Source organism: Aristolochia californica, unplaced genomic scaffold, assembly GCF_029961685.1.
Source record: "Aristolochia californica isolate CCGP_79_NKW_82.1479 unplaced genomic scaffold, dmAriCali1.0.hap1 SCAF_16, whole genome shotgun sequence".
Classification (NCBI taxonomy): domain Eukaryota; kingdom Viridiplantae; phylum Streptophyta; class Magnoliopsida; order Piperales; family Aristolochiaceae; genus Aristolochia; species Aristolochia californica.
This window is the reverse complement of record NW_027181837.1, coordinates 16,507,018-16,524,458: the sequence shown is the minus strand read 5'-3', so window position 1 is coordinate 16,524,458 and position 17,441 is coordinate 16,507,018. Positions and strand designations below refer to the sequence as shown.

Sequence of the window (17,441 nt, the reverse complement as noted above, 5' to 3'; positions counted from 1 at the left end):
TTTTTAAAGTTTGAACCCCCATTTCCTAATGAGAATTGAACCAAAAACACCGCCCCCCCAACCCAAAAATCACCAATCATTTAATGGTTGAGGGTCACACTGCTTTCATCATCAACATGATATAAACATATTCTACCCACCCAACAGCACTCCCAAGTGTTTGCGTGGCCACTTTATAGGCACTTCACCAAAATTGTATACATCTTCTCGCAGCTTAGGTCCACGAGAGAATCAGTAGCTGAGCCTTCAGCCAGAGACAAGTCTCTTCACTAACACCCTGTTGTTCTACTCAATCCCCCTTGCTCCAGACAAGTCTTGTTTCTGCAGTATTTTGTGTTTTGTGTATCACTACTTTTCTGTCTTTTTGGCCTACTTCAGGGCCACCTGTTCCTTTTTCACCCTTTAACAAAAGTGATGCCTTTTACAGCACAAGTGAAAACTGCTTTTTGAGTTAAGCTCATGGAAATGTTTTTTTTTTGTATTCTAGCATCAACACAATCAGAAAATTTAAATAAAAATCATATGACAAAACCATGACAAGTTAAACCTACCTGGAGAAATAAAGTTACAAGAAAGGGCAATTTGGATGGCTGTATTTTGCTTATCACCAGTCAGCATCCAAAAATTTATTCCTGCTTTTCTAAGTGTTTCTATTGTTTCTGGAACTCCATCCTGCATTGAAAGATGAATAAGATCAAGAAGGTTCTTGTATGCAACTTCTGTCTCAATCTAAATGGAAATTGACCATGAAAATTGAAGTAAGTAGTCCGTTTAAAAAATTCACCTGTAGACGGTCCTCTATAGCAGTAACACCCAGGATTTCAAGATCATGCTCCAACATTTGACAAACTTCTGCTAGTTTCCACTAAGATGTATGGATTATTGCAATAAGCACTGTCAGCTACAATATATAGATATCTACAACAGAAAATCTTCCTGACTCAGCAAGTGTTAGGATTTACCTCCCTATCTACGAGTGTACTATTAGCCTCTTTAAACATCAATGACCATTCTCTATATTCTTCTTCCTTCAACTCCCGCCAAGCCAAACAGAGTGTCCGCAATCCTTGTTGAGCATACTGATCCACAGCCTCGACAAATACCCTTATTTGTTGCCCTAGAGTAAACAAAAGCATCAGCAGCATAGACAAATATAGTAAAATATAACATTATGCAAAAGCTGAAAGACCCAAATTTCTCATTCTCGCACAGACTATTAGACACATAACAACAACATGCTCAAAATGCATTACATTACATTCAAAGGAAATGTATTCCAATAGAGAGATCCAAGAAATTACATGGAGGAATGATACAATCCATCAGCAATACAGGACCAAGAGAACTAGCAAACATCAGTACATGAACCCTGAAATAGTAAAGCATCCACTGCTCCAGCTTATAGTCAAAGAAATCAATACAAGAGCTTCCAAAAATCATGAAGAGACATCATAAATATCTCTAAAAAATAGGTGAAATAAGCAATTTACTTAGATTTTTGTCTCAATGAATTGTGTTTTATGAAAGAGTCATTTGCAACATTATATATTGCAGTTATAACGTTACACATGGTCATGCTTTAATTGAGGAAACACATGATTTAAAACAATTCAAAATTTTGGGTTTGGATTGGAGGAATACCAGACAATGCACAAGGAAGAATTGCCTCATCTGCCCCTTTAGACAAAAGGATAATCCTTTCATTCTGGCAGTCCTTGACCACAATTGACATCCTTTTCCGATCTGACGTAAACTCTAGAGTATCCAATAGCTCATATTGAAGAATTGAACCATTGAGTTTCACTTCTGCAAATATGGAATGAATCCTGTAATGACTGATACCAAAATAATGTTCCCAAAAAAGAAACATGTCAGAGAAAATGCACACCAAGAAGATTCCCATTTCTGTTGATGAGAACCATGTGCAAGCAAGCAGCAGCATTAACAAGGGCTTCCTCATCCTGGGATTGAGCCTTGTAAATTATGGCTCCACTTTTGCTAGAAACAACAAAAGAACGTAAATGAACTATTACAAGAATGTCATAATATCACTGTTTAATGAAGTTAAGAAAAAAGGGATATATGTACCTTTTAAGAGGAATAACTGTGTTGCATATTGCCATAACTGTGATGAATCTGATGATCTCAGGATTATAGGAAGCAATAGCATTAAGCAGTTCTGTATCTGACGAGAGAAATAACTCTTATCAGATTAAATAGAAACCTACCACTATCGGTGATACATGCATACACTATTTAAGACAATCTTTTTGTGAAGTTAGGTCCAAGGCTCATCCTTAAATGACTATCCAACTTAGAAAACCTCTTTCCCAACTAATAAACCCAAGATCTTTATACTTACTAATCCATGACGGACTATTCTTTTACACTTTTTTTTTTTAAGTTAAACTATTATAATAAAAAATGAACAAACAAAGAACTAAAAGGGATCAACAACAAGTTGTTGGAGAATTTAAGATAGTCTCTTACAAAAGAAACAATATACTCTATAATTTTTTTAAATGGTTAATTTTATTAATGAAACCAGAAAATCATACAAATGATAAAAGTGCAAAAATGAAGAAATTATGAAGGTAGAAAAGGATAAGAAGCAAAAGGGGAAAAAGAATTTTGAGAAGCAGCAAGGGAGGCTTCGTGATTCGTCTCGAAAATCGAGACTAATCCGTCTTTATAATCACTTAAGTGAACTTTTAATAAAATGACAAAAATGCCCTTAAGTACAAAACACTCAATATCTCTCTATATACAACTCTGACTCTAACACAAATTGAAACATAAGCATGCGGAATGAAAACTATCCTGTTGGTACAATATGACACTTATCTGATTTGGAAAAATAACCAAACTACACTTTTTTTTAAGAAAAAAAAAACTACCTCTGCCTATGTAATTTAACTTCCCCCCCCCCCCCCAAATAATTGAATTGCCTTGCCTTCCTACGTGTAATTGAATTTAAAAGAACATATAATCAGTAGAAAAGAAGGAGAGAAGAAGAAAGACTTCAAAGAGAGCAAAAGTAAGAAAGAGAAGAACAAATAGAGAAGCTTCCAAGAACAGGAAGAAGACTATCACTTTCAGATTCAATCTCCTATGGCATTTTATTAAAAATAGCATACGTATAAAAGGACAAGAAGACTCTTGTACTTAATTATAACCAAGCAGAAACAGGAAAGAGACTTTTCAAAGTTACACACTTCTCTCTCAAAGTCCCTCTAATTCTCCTTGTTCTCTTCTCCGCCCTCTCTTTTTTTATGAAAGGTTATTTTATTAAAAGAACCAAAACAGAGGAGCTATCCCCTTACAATAAGAGATTGCAAGGAAGCTCCTTGTTTGGCTAAAACATCGGTCACAAAATTTGCTGATCTCGGGATGCGAGACCAAAATCATTCAAACAAGCTGACAATTTCCATAATTTCAAAGAAAATGTTCCAATAGCGCCAAAAAGGCGCTAAGGAATGCCCACACCAGCCAATCACCACCTTAGACTCTCCCTCGAGCAATAGATCAAATCAGAGTAGTAGATCAGGGAGACAAGCTTGTGAAGTTCTCTTCTTCTCCATTGAAGCCTACCATTTCATAGAAAGGAGAGTTTTCAAGGTTGGTGTTATCTAGTTGACAAAAATTTGATCTTTTTACCTTCTTTTCTGCCATGACCCTAGGGTTGATGGCCTCTGTTGTCACTTGAGCAATTTCTATGAGCGATTACTACCCTAAGTGGTTTTTTTTTACTTGGATCAAATCCAATTGGATTGCTCACAACCCTAATGCTGGGTTTTTTACTGCATCATCCTTTGGGAGGCTAATATCAGCCCTAATTTGGTATTCTAACCTATCCCTTGGCTTGACTGTATCGAATTTCAGTTCTTATACTCTTGATTAGCTGATGCACATCATTTTTTCAGCCCTAACCCTATTTTTTTGTCCAAGTGGGGACCCACATACCTTGTGTAGGTATCTTTGAACTATGAAGTGCTTTTGTGATTGTGGTAACTATTGTTGGTTTTTAATGGCTGATTCCGAAGAGATTATTAGTCCCACATGGGATTCTGGGTTTCAGATGAAAAGGACAATTTGTTCATTACTCAAAGCGACTAAATAGACAAAATTATCTTAGTCGATCGAAGTCTATATGTATCAATCTTAAGGCCAAAAGAAAAAGTTTATCAAAGATGATCCTCTGCTACCTTTAACAGATGATTAGGAAGCCAAGGATAGTCAGGTAATTACTTGGTTCCTTAATAGTGTGGACTCAAGATTCAGAAATTAGATCATGAACTATGAGATGGACAAGGACATGTGGGTGTCTTTGGAGTCGTTATATGCTCAGGAGAGTAACCTATCTCGTGTCTATGAGTTATATGCTAGATTGTTTAGTCTTAAGCGAGGAGAAAGGTCATTCACAGATTACTACAGTAAACTGCAAGGCATATCTCAAGAAATTAGCATGTTTCAACCCTTTACTACAAATGAAAGGGAACTTAGAAAACAACAGGGGCAATTTCTAGTTGCGAAGTTTCTAGATGGACTGAGACCGAAGTTTGACACAGTTAGAGATCAACTGCTAGCGTCAAATGATATTCCTTCACACTCTACAACCTTCAATAGGGTTATGCGAGCAGAGATAGCAATTCTATTCAAAGGTACTAAGGAGATTAAAATTGGTAATGCATCTACAACCAACATTCTTGGTTAGTCAGACTTTATTCGAGGCCATGGTGGCAATGTTTGAGGTAGAGGTAGAGGAGGGGTTCAGTAGAGAACGAGATGGAAATGACAGTAGAGGTTACAAAAATTGTGTCCATTGAGGGCTCACTAATCATTTTTTGATGTGTTGGATTAAGTTTGGGAAACCCACTTGGCAAACTCGTTAACTCATGACAACACGAGCCCAAGTCCAGACAAATGGTGGGTATTTTACCAGGAGACCCAAATGCGCTGCAGCAACTTGCTCAGCACATGGCTCAATTGGCCAATTCAGGGTCTTCCACTTCAGCATCTGTTGTCTACCCTCCACTTCCTACAGCTACTCTCGCCAATTCAGGTATGTCCGCTCTGCATGTGCGTCATGTGTCCTCCTGAGTAATTGTCTCAAAAGCTTCTATGCATATGTCAGGTATGTCCTCCTTGTTTACTAATGTTAGAGAGTCTTCTTTGGTAAAGTACGTTACTCTTGTTGATGGGTCAATGTCTTCTGTTTAGGGTGTGGATAATATCACATCTACCCTATCCATGTCTCTTAAATCTGTTTTTTGTTCATAAGTGATATGACATAACAGCCCATTTGGGATGTTTACACATGTAAAACACATCTTCCTCTGACTTCTTTGAGATAACTAGCTCTTTTAAAATAATAGATCCGATGAAATGAACACTATTATCTTCTAGTGCATTTTCAGCTTCAAGGATAATGTGCATGATATCACTTTTATCAAAAAAAAAAAAAAAAAAAAAAAAAAAAAAGGATAATGTGCATGATGTGTCCAAGAGCATTAGCCAAATTTAAAATAGGAAACAAGCCTTTCAGATGCTCCAATTCCAATTAATAGGCAACAGGAAACTGACCTTTGGTGGCATCTCCAGTTTCATTTCCATAGAATTTTCCATTGATACAGCATCTGCGGAAGATCATTATATTTTCTGTGAGAGTACCGGTCTTATCAGTCAGGATGTACTCCACTTGTCCCAAATCCTCACTTATTGCTGTACTGCAAGACCAAACAAAAAAATGTACGGACCTCAACGCTATACAAGTTCATGTGTATGAATCCACTGTATTGCGCATGACAAATTTAAAATATATTGCATGAAGATCAATGCTGAATGAACACGTTTTCTTCTTGAGAAAGTGGATCATTTGTACAAAAATTCAGCAATTGATTCATCTAGAATAAGAGAAAAAGGTTGTTTTCGAGTAGAATATTACAAATGTACCCCTTAGGGTCACCACAAGTGCATATTTTGTTCCTTACTTGGTAGCATGTGAAGGAGTGTTGGTGTCCTTATCGTACATCTCATCATCCCAGTCTATAAATTTTGCATATAAACTCTTCACAAGATCTAAAGAAACCTGCCAAAAATTAAGGTCACAATTCCAAACACCTTTTCAGTCAATTAAGATGCCCATCATAAAAAATTAACCACAAGAAAGCCAAGTATACAAATTCTAGCACAGTAAACAGATTTAAGCTGGCATCTCATTGTACCATTTCAGTTGAGTTGCAGTTATCATAACAACATATTTCCACTGAAGCACACTAGGGAGAATTTTTTTTTCCACTTTAACAATATTGACAGTAACCTTTCATGGCAAAAATTGAAAGTAAATTATTTTCTGAAGTTCGTGGCACACTTTGCATTAATTTCCTATGCCAGCTGCCACAGTTGGCCCTCTCCACTATATGGTTTGAAATGCTTGACATGGGTGTTTCTGCAAGAACTACATAAATAAGACAAACACACAAGAAACCTTTTCTGAGGTTGACAATTGATGCCGCCATGTAAAAAATTGCACTCTTCATACTATCCTAGCCATTTAAATATTCTTCAGAGAAAGAGACCATCCAAAATCATATACACATGAATACATATCTATGGTCATCTAAAACAAGAAGGTTGAGGTCTTTCCACCACATGGCAAATGCTTACTCATCTATTGTGGCTCTGGCCTTGGTACATGGAGCTGAGAGCTGAAACTGCTAATAGGTGGCTAAGCAACAAGATAGAAGTTCATTTCAAAAAAACAAGATAGAAGTCCATCTGTTAATCACATGTGTAGAGATATATTAAATATGGGTAGTATTATTGTAATTTTTCAGAAAACTCAAAAAACTGAGAACAGCGTCAACTTCTACCAGAGAGAGAGGCATCGAATTTTCTTTATTGACCAGATTTGGGCATAAATTCCCCTTAGCTGACTTATATACAAGAGAGCAAAATAAGCAAAGATATAATTACCTTCACTAATACAAAGCCAGCATGTCTCTTTAAGCTAGAGACAGAGATTCCCCTAGGGATGAAACACAGAATAAAAGGGGCAAACACAAAAATTAAAATAATACCACCCATATTTAATATATCACTACAACATGAATACAAAATGCTTTTACCCACACAATAGAATGTACTTTTAGCTCATTCAGGATAAGCAAGCAAGTACTGCTTAACTGTCTTACCAACAAACAATAATAGTAGCAAGCAGAATAGTTTACAAACAAGCGTGTAAGCATAAGTAGTAGTAGTAGCAACAGCAGTAGTGGCAGTCATAAGAGAAACTAGAAAAGTACACATTATTGCTAATGTAAAATATGCAAATGGGATTACCTTAATAGAAATTGGAATCATGATTGAACACAGAAGCTCAAACCGAAGAGGTATGACCAGTAATTCATACCATGGCCCTTCCTCAGGATATAGAACATACCATTGCTGCAAGATGCTGAATTAGTTTTTTCCTTTTTTTAAATGATGATGGAATTCATTAAGAAAATGAAGGAGTTAAAGAAGCACGGCCAAGAAGGCTATCAAGGATAACCAAATCAAAAAAATAGAAATAAACATACAGAATAAAATAAAACAAACTATAATCTATCATTATGAACCCATGTTGACAACCAAGAACCATTGGGAGATCCCCCTCTTGGGGAATGAATCTGATACCATAGATGAATATAATTCCAAAAAATTCTCCACTAAAAACCAAATAAATAAAACTATAAACAAGCCTTTCTCTCTCAAAAAAAAAAAAAAAAAAACAGTATAAAATAACAGAACAAGACAAACCTGTCGAGCTTCAGTGTCCTTCCAAACATTACCAGCCACACCAAGAACAATAACAACAACTATTTGAAACAGAAATATAGCTCCAGTCAACTTGTCAATCATTGCATCCACAGCAGTCAGCTTGGGTTCTGGTATACCTCTACTCATGCCTAATTTTGTTTCATTGCCTGTACCAAAAAAAAAAAAAAAAAAAAAACACACTTACTTTAACAGAAATAGGATGAAATGAGTAGAAGCCAGGAAACCTGAATGACCTTTAAACGAACCATCTTTAGTGCCACCTCATGAGGACAATCATAGTGCTTCTAGCACTTGTGAATTTAATTTAGGTTTTTTATGAGAAGTTCAGAATAAAAATGTTTTGAAGTTTTCCCTTTAAAAGGTGAAAGAAATTTTATTAGCAAGAAGAAAGAAAACAAAAGCAAACAAAAGCTTCCAAAGAGGATGCAGGCACATACAAAAAAGCTCAATTGAAACTACAACAAATACAAACCAAGAGAGCAACCCAAGTAATAAAGATTTAAAAAAATTGAACTGCCCAGAGTTGGGCATCGTTGAGCCAGCCCATCTCTAGGAAAGCAAATATGTGACCATATTGGCAGATTTTTGGGTGTGAACCCAAGTAACGGATAGAGGGTACAAGGTAGTGGAAATCTTTGGGTGAAGAAGGTCAAATATCCAAGGGGGAGGGCAAGATCCATTGGCCCAAAAAATTACCACTTTGAGTCACTCTCCAGTGTAAGAGGAGCACAACAAGCCCTTGTACAACTTGAGGCTTCAAACACTGACATAAATTTCAACATGCAGTACAATCTATTTTGCCATCATTATGGTATTGGATAGCTCCACCTAAAACCACTGGAGAAGGGTAAAGTTTTTATCTTCCATCAAAATTAAGCTTGAGGCAGCCAGTTGACATGAGAAATACCTCCATTGTTGCATTTCCATTTCTCTTTTTTTTTTCTTTTTTCTTTTTTTCTTTTTTTTAAATGATGCTGATTTTTATTAAGACAAAAGCTCAAAAGAGCAAATTACAAAGGAGGGAATCCTTCCCATACAATGAGAGATTGTTGGGAAGTTCCAAATTTAGCCAATTTATCAGCTAAAGAGTTGGCTGATCTAGGAATGAGATTCCAATTACAATGCAAAGAAGATGCAATGTCGGCAATACTATCAGTGATGGGCCAGTGGCGCCAAGGGGGGAGGCTGTCTTTGGAACACCAACTAATAACCGTCTTCGAGTCACCTTCAATGATTAACTTGCCGAACAGTAGAGCACTAACTTAAGTAGTATTAGAATCGGCAATGCCCACCGGACCAACATAAGAAAGAATGGGTCTCCATTGTGACCTCTGAATATACCACCTGCTCCTACTGGACCAGGACATCCAATAGCACTACCATCAAAATTCAACTTTATGCAGTCACAAGGGAGAGGATCCCAAATAGCCATTCTAGGAGCTCTGCTAGGGCCAGACAGGTGAGCGATCAAATTCCAATTTTCCCGAAGGGAAACCCCTGAAAGAGTGGCAAAATCCTTCTTTGTATAAAGCCAGCTCGAGATGAGGTTGACGGCATGAGAAGTCGTGTTGTCTTGGGTACTAGCTTTGGAGTTGAATCTTCGGTTGTTCCGCTTGAGCCAAATGCACCATGGAATATGCGCAAGACAGGCTGAAAGAATTAACTTGCCCAGCCGAGGAAGGAGAATCCCTTGAACCATCTCAAAGGTGCCAAAGAGGTCCTGATGTAGCCCCAGTTGGACCCTGATTTTCTGAAATATCTTCATCCAAACTTACCACGAAAATCCACAGTGTAAGAGGACATGTTGGACTGTCTCTTCACACTCACTGCAAAGGGGACAAGAAAGATCAGGGGCAGTGAAGCCTCTTCTATGAAGGTTGTCTGAAGTAAGAATTTGTTCCCTGATGGCTGACCACACGAAGAACTTGATTTTGCTTGGCGCTGAGAGTTTCCAAGCCAGATTTGCCTTGTGCTCATGAGGACTAAAGTCTTGCTTTGTGATATGAGAGTAAGCCGAAGTGATAGTGAATTGACCATTGTTACTGGGCTTCCAAATCATCTTATCAACTGAGTGCTCCCGAATAATAGTACTGTTGAGTTTAGTAAGGAGAGAACAAAAAGCCAACAATTCCTCATCATTTAATCCCCGACGAAACTGAAGACTCCACGAGTGATCACTCCATGAATCAGCCACAGAGCAAGAGAGGTTGTTTTTCACCCTATGCAGCCCTGGAAAGTCCTCTGAGAGAGATCGGGGGCCACACCATTCATCCGACCAGAAGAGAAGGGTCCTTCTGTTGCCCGTGTGAAATGTGGTAGCATCTCTGAATACTGGAAGGAGCTTGAAAACTGATTTCCATATTAGGGATAGGAGGAGAGTAGCGCCACCCTCTCTCCACCATGCACCCGAAAACTAAAGGTAGAATTTCACCATATTCTTCCATAAACTGTTGTGCTTGTTGTTGAAATTCCAAATTCGTTTGAGCATAAGAGCTCTGTTCATTTCTTTTGTATGCCGGATGCCCAATCCTCCCCTATTATGGGGCATGCAAATATCCTTCCAACTAATCAGATGGTATCTAAAGGTATCTTCTGAACCCCTCCACAGAAATCATCGACGGATGGCATCAATTTTTGAGCAAACGGAGGCCGGACAGTGCATGAATGATGACAGATAATTTGGAAGCCCCACCAGACAAGACTTGAGGAGAATGAGACGCCCTGCTGTTGATAAGAGTTTACCCCTCCAAGTAGCTAGTCTCTTTCCAAATTTCTCAACGAGGGGGGACCATAGTGATGCCGAAGGCCAAGAATCAAAAAGTGGGAGCCCAAGATACGTAGCTGGCATATTTCCCACAGAGCATCCCAGATAGTCCGCCATATTCCGAAGTCTAGCTGGATCAATATGATAGCCAAAGAGAGTGGTTTTCTCCCAGTTTATGCTCTGACCAGAAGCCAATTCAAATAATCCCAGCACGGCATGTAATTTTCTGCTCTGATCCATAGTACCAACCCCGAAGCAAATAGTATCATCTGCAAATTGGAGAATCGGAATATCAAAGGTTGTGCAATCAGTCGTGGGTAGGAGTCATCCCATGTTCTTGGTTGAGTAGATCAAGGAGGATAGGTATTCTGCCACCACATTGAAGAGCATTTCCATTTCTCTTTAATACAATGCATCATCATTTTCCTCATCATCATACAGAAGAAATAAAATCCTAAATCTGCTAAACACTAATGGGGACTAAGTCCTTAATGAACCCTGGACTGGCAGGTGTTGGGGGTGTAGTAAGAGACCACAGTGGCACTATCTTGCTGGACGTGTGCAGTTGTGACTTTGCAGAGGCAGGGGTAAGGGCTCTCCTCCAAGGAGCCCAATTATATGCTCAATACTTCCATAAGCTTGTTGTTATTGAATGTGAATCAACCATAGTTATCTCTTGGATGTCAAACAAAGTTCGTTCTCCGTGGCAGCTGGGCCACATATTTGATGGAATTATGCACATATCTGGCCCCCTCTACATCTCATGGTAACATGTCCTCCATTCAACAAATAGCATATCAGATTCATTGGCTAAAGAAGATGTCACACCCTCCCCACTGTAGTGGGAAATGTTCTTCCCTCTGTTTCTAAAGGTTGAATCAGCCTCTCCATCTTTTAATTTGGAGGCTTGAGCCTTCTCCTCATCTTTGTTTCTATTCTTCTTTATTCACTAATGAAAAGCAACTCATAGTTTAAAAGAATTAATGCGAACAAAGAAACAACTGTAATTGGATGTGTTTTTTTAATGGTTAATTGCATGCGTTTATTTCTATTTTTTACAAGAGACTTATCCTCATTCAATGTGCATGCAGTTTTTAATGTAAACATACACAATTTCTATCCACAATATTCGCATGCACCAAATCCACTAGAGTTTTAATTTTTTTGAAAACCATTAAGATTCTTGATTCTCCACAAGTACAAGAGAAATAATGCTTTCAGCAAAAAGTTCATCAGAATGATTTTCACCTCCATTCACAAAGAATCACAAAGGAAAAAATAAAAACTGATATATCTTCAACTAAGCATCCAGAAATTTTTTGTTACCACTAAAACATTCCATGCTTTTTTGTTGTTTTTACTTTATCAAATATGATGTAAAAGAGTAAGCTTGCCTGTGTAAACAGCTACTCCACATGCCCATTCTGTGTTGCGCAGGTAGCATGATTGAAGCAATGTGTTGTTGATGGTTAAAGGGCACACATCATTATCAATGAAAGGAGGAAACAGTCTCAAGTTTGCATCAAATCTTCTGATGTCCTTATCTGGGTTGGGACACTCAATGGCACCCTGCCAGAAAATTAAAAATTGACACTTGAAGTGTAATGCAAAAAAATAAAAACTCACATAGAGATATCATCCAGCCACCAGGCCAAGTAAGGAAAAAAGCTTGCCTTGATTTTATGCAGTAAATCAGATGTTAACCCCATACAAGCAGAGGGTATAACCCTCGTTTTCAGATCAGTTTCACCATCAAGAGCTGCAGTCTGCAAATGAGAAAGGAATATGAATAAATGACTTTGTGAGGACTCACAGAATGGCTATAAATATCCAAACAAATCAATGGAAGGCAGAAAGGCTCCAAATAGTAACCAAGCAGTAAGAAACTGGGACCAACAAGGATGCATTAACGCATGTTAAAGGGAAAAAAAAAAAGCCACCACCAATATCGTCAAACGAACTTACAATCACCCAGTGGGCTCAAAGACATCTGTAACTGGTCTTTGTCAGGATTTGCTTCGTTTACTAGTACAAAGAAAAGATCATACTTTTTATTGCTACTGGTTTAAGAATAATCCGCCTCTTTTTATGCAAAGTTGTCTACAATAGATAATTTGTACTTTTTTCCAATTGAGGATGTAACAGTGTTACAAGGTTTTCTGTAAGCACGTAAAAGGATGGACAATAAATTCACTAGTGAATACTTAAGCCAGGTCCAAAACACGGGTAAAGGAGGAAGATTTCATCAGGTTGAAGGCCTTTGTAAGACTCTAGTCCAAGATCACCACATGAATCATGACGCCAGAATGGAGAAAAAATTCATGTGCAGGGTCAACAAAGTTACAATATGCGCTACTGATGAAGATATAAACACTTAAATGGATGGATGATTCTGGTGCAACTGTCCATAAAATTTCAGAAACCATTCCTATTTTGAATAATAAAATTTATAATAGGTTACATTAAAAGTTTTGCTTGTGCAATTTGAAACTCTTCCAATTGAATTTTCTCGAGTCCATTGATGGTGCAATTCCATCTCTCATTACAAAGGGACTAAGTATACAAAAGTATACACAATCAAACAACACATATGACTAAAAACCTGATAACATGGTACAAAAACCCAAAATGCAAGTGAAATGAACCAACTCAAGTTTTTTAGATTAAGGAGTCATGCTAGATCTGTCAATCACAACAGCATATGAAAATACAGATAACAGTTAACGGCAATCATGAACATGAAAGGCTACGGAACCTGAACTGGCCTTTCTTTTCTTTTTTTTAAATAAGATGTGTAAGCTGTATTAAAAGCAGGCATACTTGGCAGTAACCAGAAAGGTGTATATTACTCAAATATAAAGCCAAGCAAAAGCTTACAGCATAGAAGAGAAGGCAATTCTAGGCCACAATCTCTCAGCAAACAGGTCTTGTTGCAAAATACATAATAAAAAAATAAAAATGCAAATGACCCAAGTAAATAGGAGCTTATGATCACCTCAATAAAACAGATGCCTAGTGGTTCAGAGGATCCAAGTAAAACAAGATCACATGGCACCTCATCATTCTCACGAAGCCATACGATGTTACCAACTTGAATGTCCTGCGCTTGAATCTAAAAAACAAAACAAGATCAAACCCTCAAACAACATTAGATCACTAAATAATAATAAATAAGCCAAGATAGATGCTTATGCAATACATTTATTACTAATATTACTTAGTATGAAGAGCTTATAATAACATCGACAGCATAAGCATACTGATGTTCGTATGAAGCAACTTAAGTTTTATGTAGTTGAATTAGACACAAAAAACTACCTCTAAATAACATGTACCGTAAATATAGAGAGTATTTCTACAACATGTCAACCTGCTTCTTTATGCCTTCCTTTACAACCCAGACTTCTTTCTGATTGGCTTGTTTGTCAGAGAGATATCTATTATAGTCATCCCATGCCTCCTTTGTTGCAGAGACTGCAAATATAAAGAGTAATGGGCCCCACGTGCTTGCAGGATTTACTGGAGTTATAAGGGACCATAGCTGAAGGCATGCTATCAGCAAGAAGTACTGATTCATGAATCGACTGGATAGCAAAACAAAAACTAATTAGGAATACATTCCAAAAATTACAATATAATGGAGCTGAGGCATAGCTATAATATGCTCAACATGCAATATCCAATTAGATCTCAGTTTCATATCCAACATACACATGGATGCAAAAGAGATACCTCATAAATAAATAACTAAAAATATATGAAGCCATACCAAACAATATTCCAAAAAAATAAACACCTTATTTTTCTTTAACATTCGGAAAGAAGAAAAACAGATCCATACCCAATACCAGAGACTACAAATGAGGTTTTCCAAAATGATAAGCTTATCACAGGTACAGGTTATATACACATGCAAACCAGCTCCAGTCCTTGACTAAAGTCAACCACTTTTAGCCCAAGCAAACCAACCAACAGAATAAACAGAAAAACGTAAAACAAGAAAATACAAAGAAAATTTTGACTTGAATGGATTGACTTCAAGAGTAGCTCTCTCTCTCTCTCTCTCTCTCTCCCTCATATTCTGATAATGTTATTTTATCATGAATGCCACAGAATACTGATTTAAGTCTTCATATTGCAGCAAATTATACACCGGATTTTTACACACAACCACATATGAATCATCAAGATACACAGTCAGTTCAGTTGCTTGCAATTAAAAACCTCAAGTTTCTGTCAACAAAAACCACCTCAGTGATTGTCCATCTTCCTGTATGTTTGAAGATAAGTTCAAGCCCACACGACCAAGGAAGGCCCACATATCTAAGATTATTATAAGATGGGTCACACGACCAAGGAAGGCCCACAAGATGGGCCCAAACCCATAAGAAGTAGGACCCACAACGATTACCATGAGCTGGCATCCTTATCACATCAGTTGGAAAATCAAGGACTCACAAAAGTATCTTATCATATGGTCACGTCAAATAAGAGTTTTAGTTTTAGTTATGTTTGTCTTTTATCTATATTGAGTTATTTAATTATGTTAGGACTTATCTTTAAGTGTTAGAGTTTGGGGACAAGGGTAGTTTTATTGTAATTGGACTCTACTACCTTCCTCTATTATAAATAGAGGTTCATGTACTCTGATTACAACAAGTTATTGATGTTAATGAAGTATTTCACTTTTCCATAAATTCAACATGGTATCAGAGTAGGTTCTGTGAGTTGACATGGACAACTCACGGAGATAATGTGATCCTTTTCTCTAAACCCTAAACCCTAAGTCTAGGTTCGTAGTTATTTTTTTCTGTCCCTATACCCGTAGTTTGCTTTGCGTTTTTTTACCTCTATACATAGTTTTTTATATCGCAAATTATATATTGACGGAAAGATATTTGAGTCTACTTTCCAAATAAAACCTATTTGTTCCAATCGGAGTTATCTACAGAGAGATATCGATATTTGAATGAGCGAAGGTCAGATTGCACAAAGGTTCGAGCAGCAGCAGAAATCTTCCGATTCCGAGGTATTTTTTGCTATCAAGAACTAAACTTTATATGAAGAAATATATATCAAAAGAAAGATTTGTAAGTCTATTCTTTTACCTATTCAACCATTTTTTTATCTGAGTTATCTACAAAGAGAAATCGATATTTGAAGCAGCAAAGGTCAGATTGAAAAAGAGGTTCGAGCGGCAGCAAAAAGCATCAAATTCTGAGGTATTTTATGCTATCAAGAAAGAGACTTCATATGGAGAATTATATATCAAAAGAAAGATACGTAAATCTATTTTCTTACCTATTCAACCAATCCTCAGTATGATCTTTTTATAAGGAGATATTGATCTATGAAGAGTCAATGGTCAGTCTGGAAAAACAGGAGAAACAGTATTTAGTTCGGCCAGATGACAGAGACCGAAATATATCAGATTATTTATCTTCTGAAAATTATATTTTATGAAGTTAAGTTATACTTGGATGAAAGGTATTTAAGTCTAGTTTCAGACGAAGAAAATTTCATGTCAATCTGATCTATATTTAAAGATATATTCGCATTGGAAGAATCAAAGGTCATGCTGGTATTCTGTTACATTGAAAATCCGAATATAAGCCGATTGTTTTGTGTCACTTTTTGAGTTGATATATCAGGAAAATATCTCACTTCTCCCTGGTTTGAGGGTTTATTTATACATCTCTGTTATTTGGGCCTATTGCTACATCTATGATATTTGGTTTAAGCTGGAATCACTGCCATTACCTCCCAGCTTGAGGGGGAGAAGTAGAATAAGTACAAGAAAGAGGAATTTTATTTTATATGTTGTGAATAAGTTTATGTGACCAAAATATTCAAGAAAGGGGGAGCACAAAAGATGAAGCTTGTGCATCTAAGAAGAAATTTTTATATCGGATTATTTCATGGGTTCTTTTACAAAGTTTATTATTTGGTTCATGTTATATGTGTTGGAAGATGGTCATGTTATATACAGTTGCTACCATTATGTCTCTTTGGGGACATTATTTCTTGGGTTCTCTTTTGTGTTATATATCACATTGGGAAACCATGACGGAGAAACTTATTATTACATCTATGTTATCCTCCCCCCCCCCTGTAATGGCTTTTATGTCTCCTACCACTTGAGAATCGTTGTCCTGTGGAGGGACACAGTGGTGGACACTTCAAAGCAATGCCGATAGACACTACCGATAGAAGACGGAGTGTGCCCTACATCCAGCATTAAGATTGGAGTATGAAGCAATGGCTTACCGGCTAGGAGTGATTTTTACTCTCACTTATATAATGTCGCAGGGCCTCATGGAAGGACGCAACAGCGTGAGGGGGAGTATTGGAAGATGAAGGCATATTGGAAGATGTGTCATTTTATACAAAAATATTTTATACATCATTTGCAGCAAGCTGGGAGTTCATGTTGTTCTCTCACCCCCAGCTTGAGGGGGAGTGTTAGAAGATAAGCTCAAGCCCACACAACCATGGAAGGCCCACAAGATGGGCCCAAACCCATAAGAAGTAGGACCCACAACGATTACCATGAGTTGGCATCCTTATCACATCAGTTGGAAGATCAAGGACTCACAAAAGTATCTTATCATATGGTCATGTCAAAGAAGAGTTTTAGTTTGAGTTATGTTCGTCTTTTATCTATATTGAGTTATTTAATTATGTTAGGACTTATCTTTAAGTGTTAGAGTTTGGGTGTAATTGGGACAAGGGTAGTTTTATTGTAATTGGACTCTACTACCTTCCTCTATTATAAATAGAGGTTCATGTACTCTAATTACAACAAGTTATTGATGTCAATGAAGTATTTCACTTTTCCATAAATTCAACACTGTAC

General features: G+C 37.2%; 1 protein-coding gene across 3 annotated transcripts in view; it reads right to left on the bottom strand.

Moving 5' to 3' along the window:
• The window catches only part of LOC137952805 (phospholipid-transporting ATPase 2), a 44,103-nt gene that overhangs the window by 13,900 nt on the left and 12,762 nt on the right, over positions 1–17,441 (bottom strand). For 2 of the 3 annotated variants that reach the window (XM_068799878.1, XM_068799876.1), the window contains exons 3-16: positions 13,956–14,169; positions 13,581–13,697; positions 12,259–12,351; positions 11,980–12,154; positions 7,801–7,967; positions 7,342–7,446; positions 5,991–6,088; positions 5,584–5,726; positions 2,089–2,185; positions 1,889–1,998; positions 1,642–1,806; positions 963–1,117; positions 785–865; positions 552–672 (exon numbers count right to left, since the gene is read on the bottom strand). In XM_068799878.1, the coding sequence (XP_068655979.1) occupies positions 552–672; positions 785–865; positions 963–1,117; positions 1,642–1,806; positions 1,889–1,998; positions 2,089–2,185; positions 5,584–5,726; positions 5,991–6,088; positions 7,342–7,446; positions 7,801–7,967; positions 11,980–12,154; positions 12,259–12,351; positions 13,581–13,697; positions 13,956–14,169 (1,841 nt within the window). Of the gene's footprint in view, positions 1–551; positions 673–784; positions 866–962; positions 1,118–1,641; positions 1,807–1,888; positions 1,999–2,088; positions 2,186–5,583; positions 5,727–5,990; positions 6,089–7,341; positions 7,447–7,800; positions 7,968–11,979; positions 12,155–12,258; positions 12,352–13,580; positions 13,698–13,955; positions 14,170–15,886; positions 15,956–17,441 lie in introns of all 3 variants that reach the window. The other variant, XM_068799877.1, reaches the window with a different exon arrangement.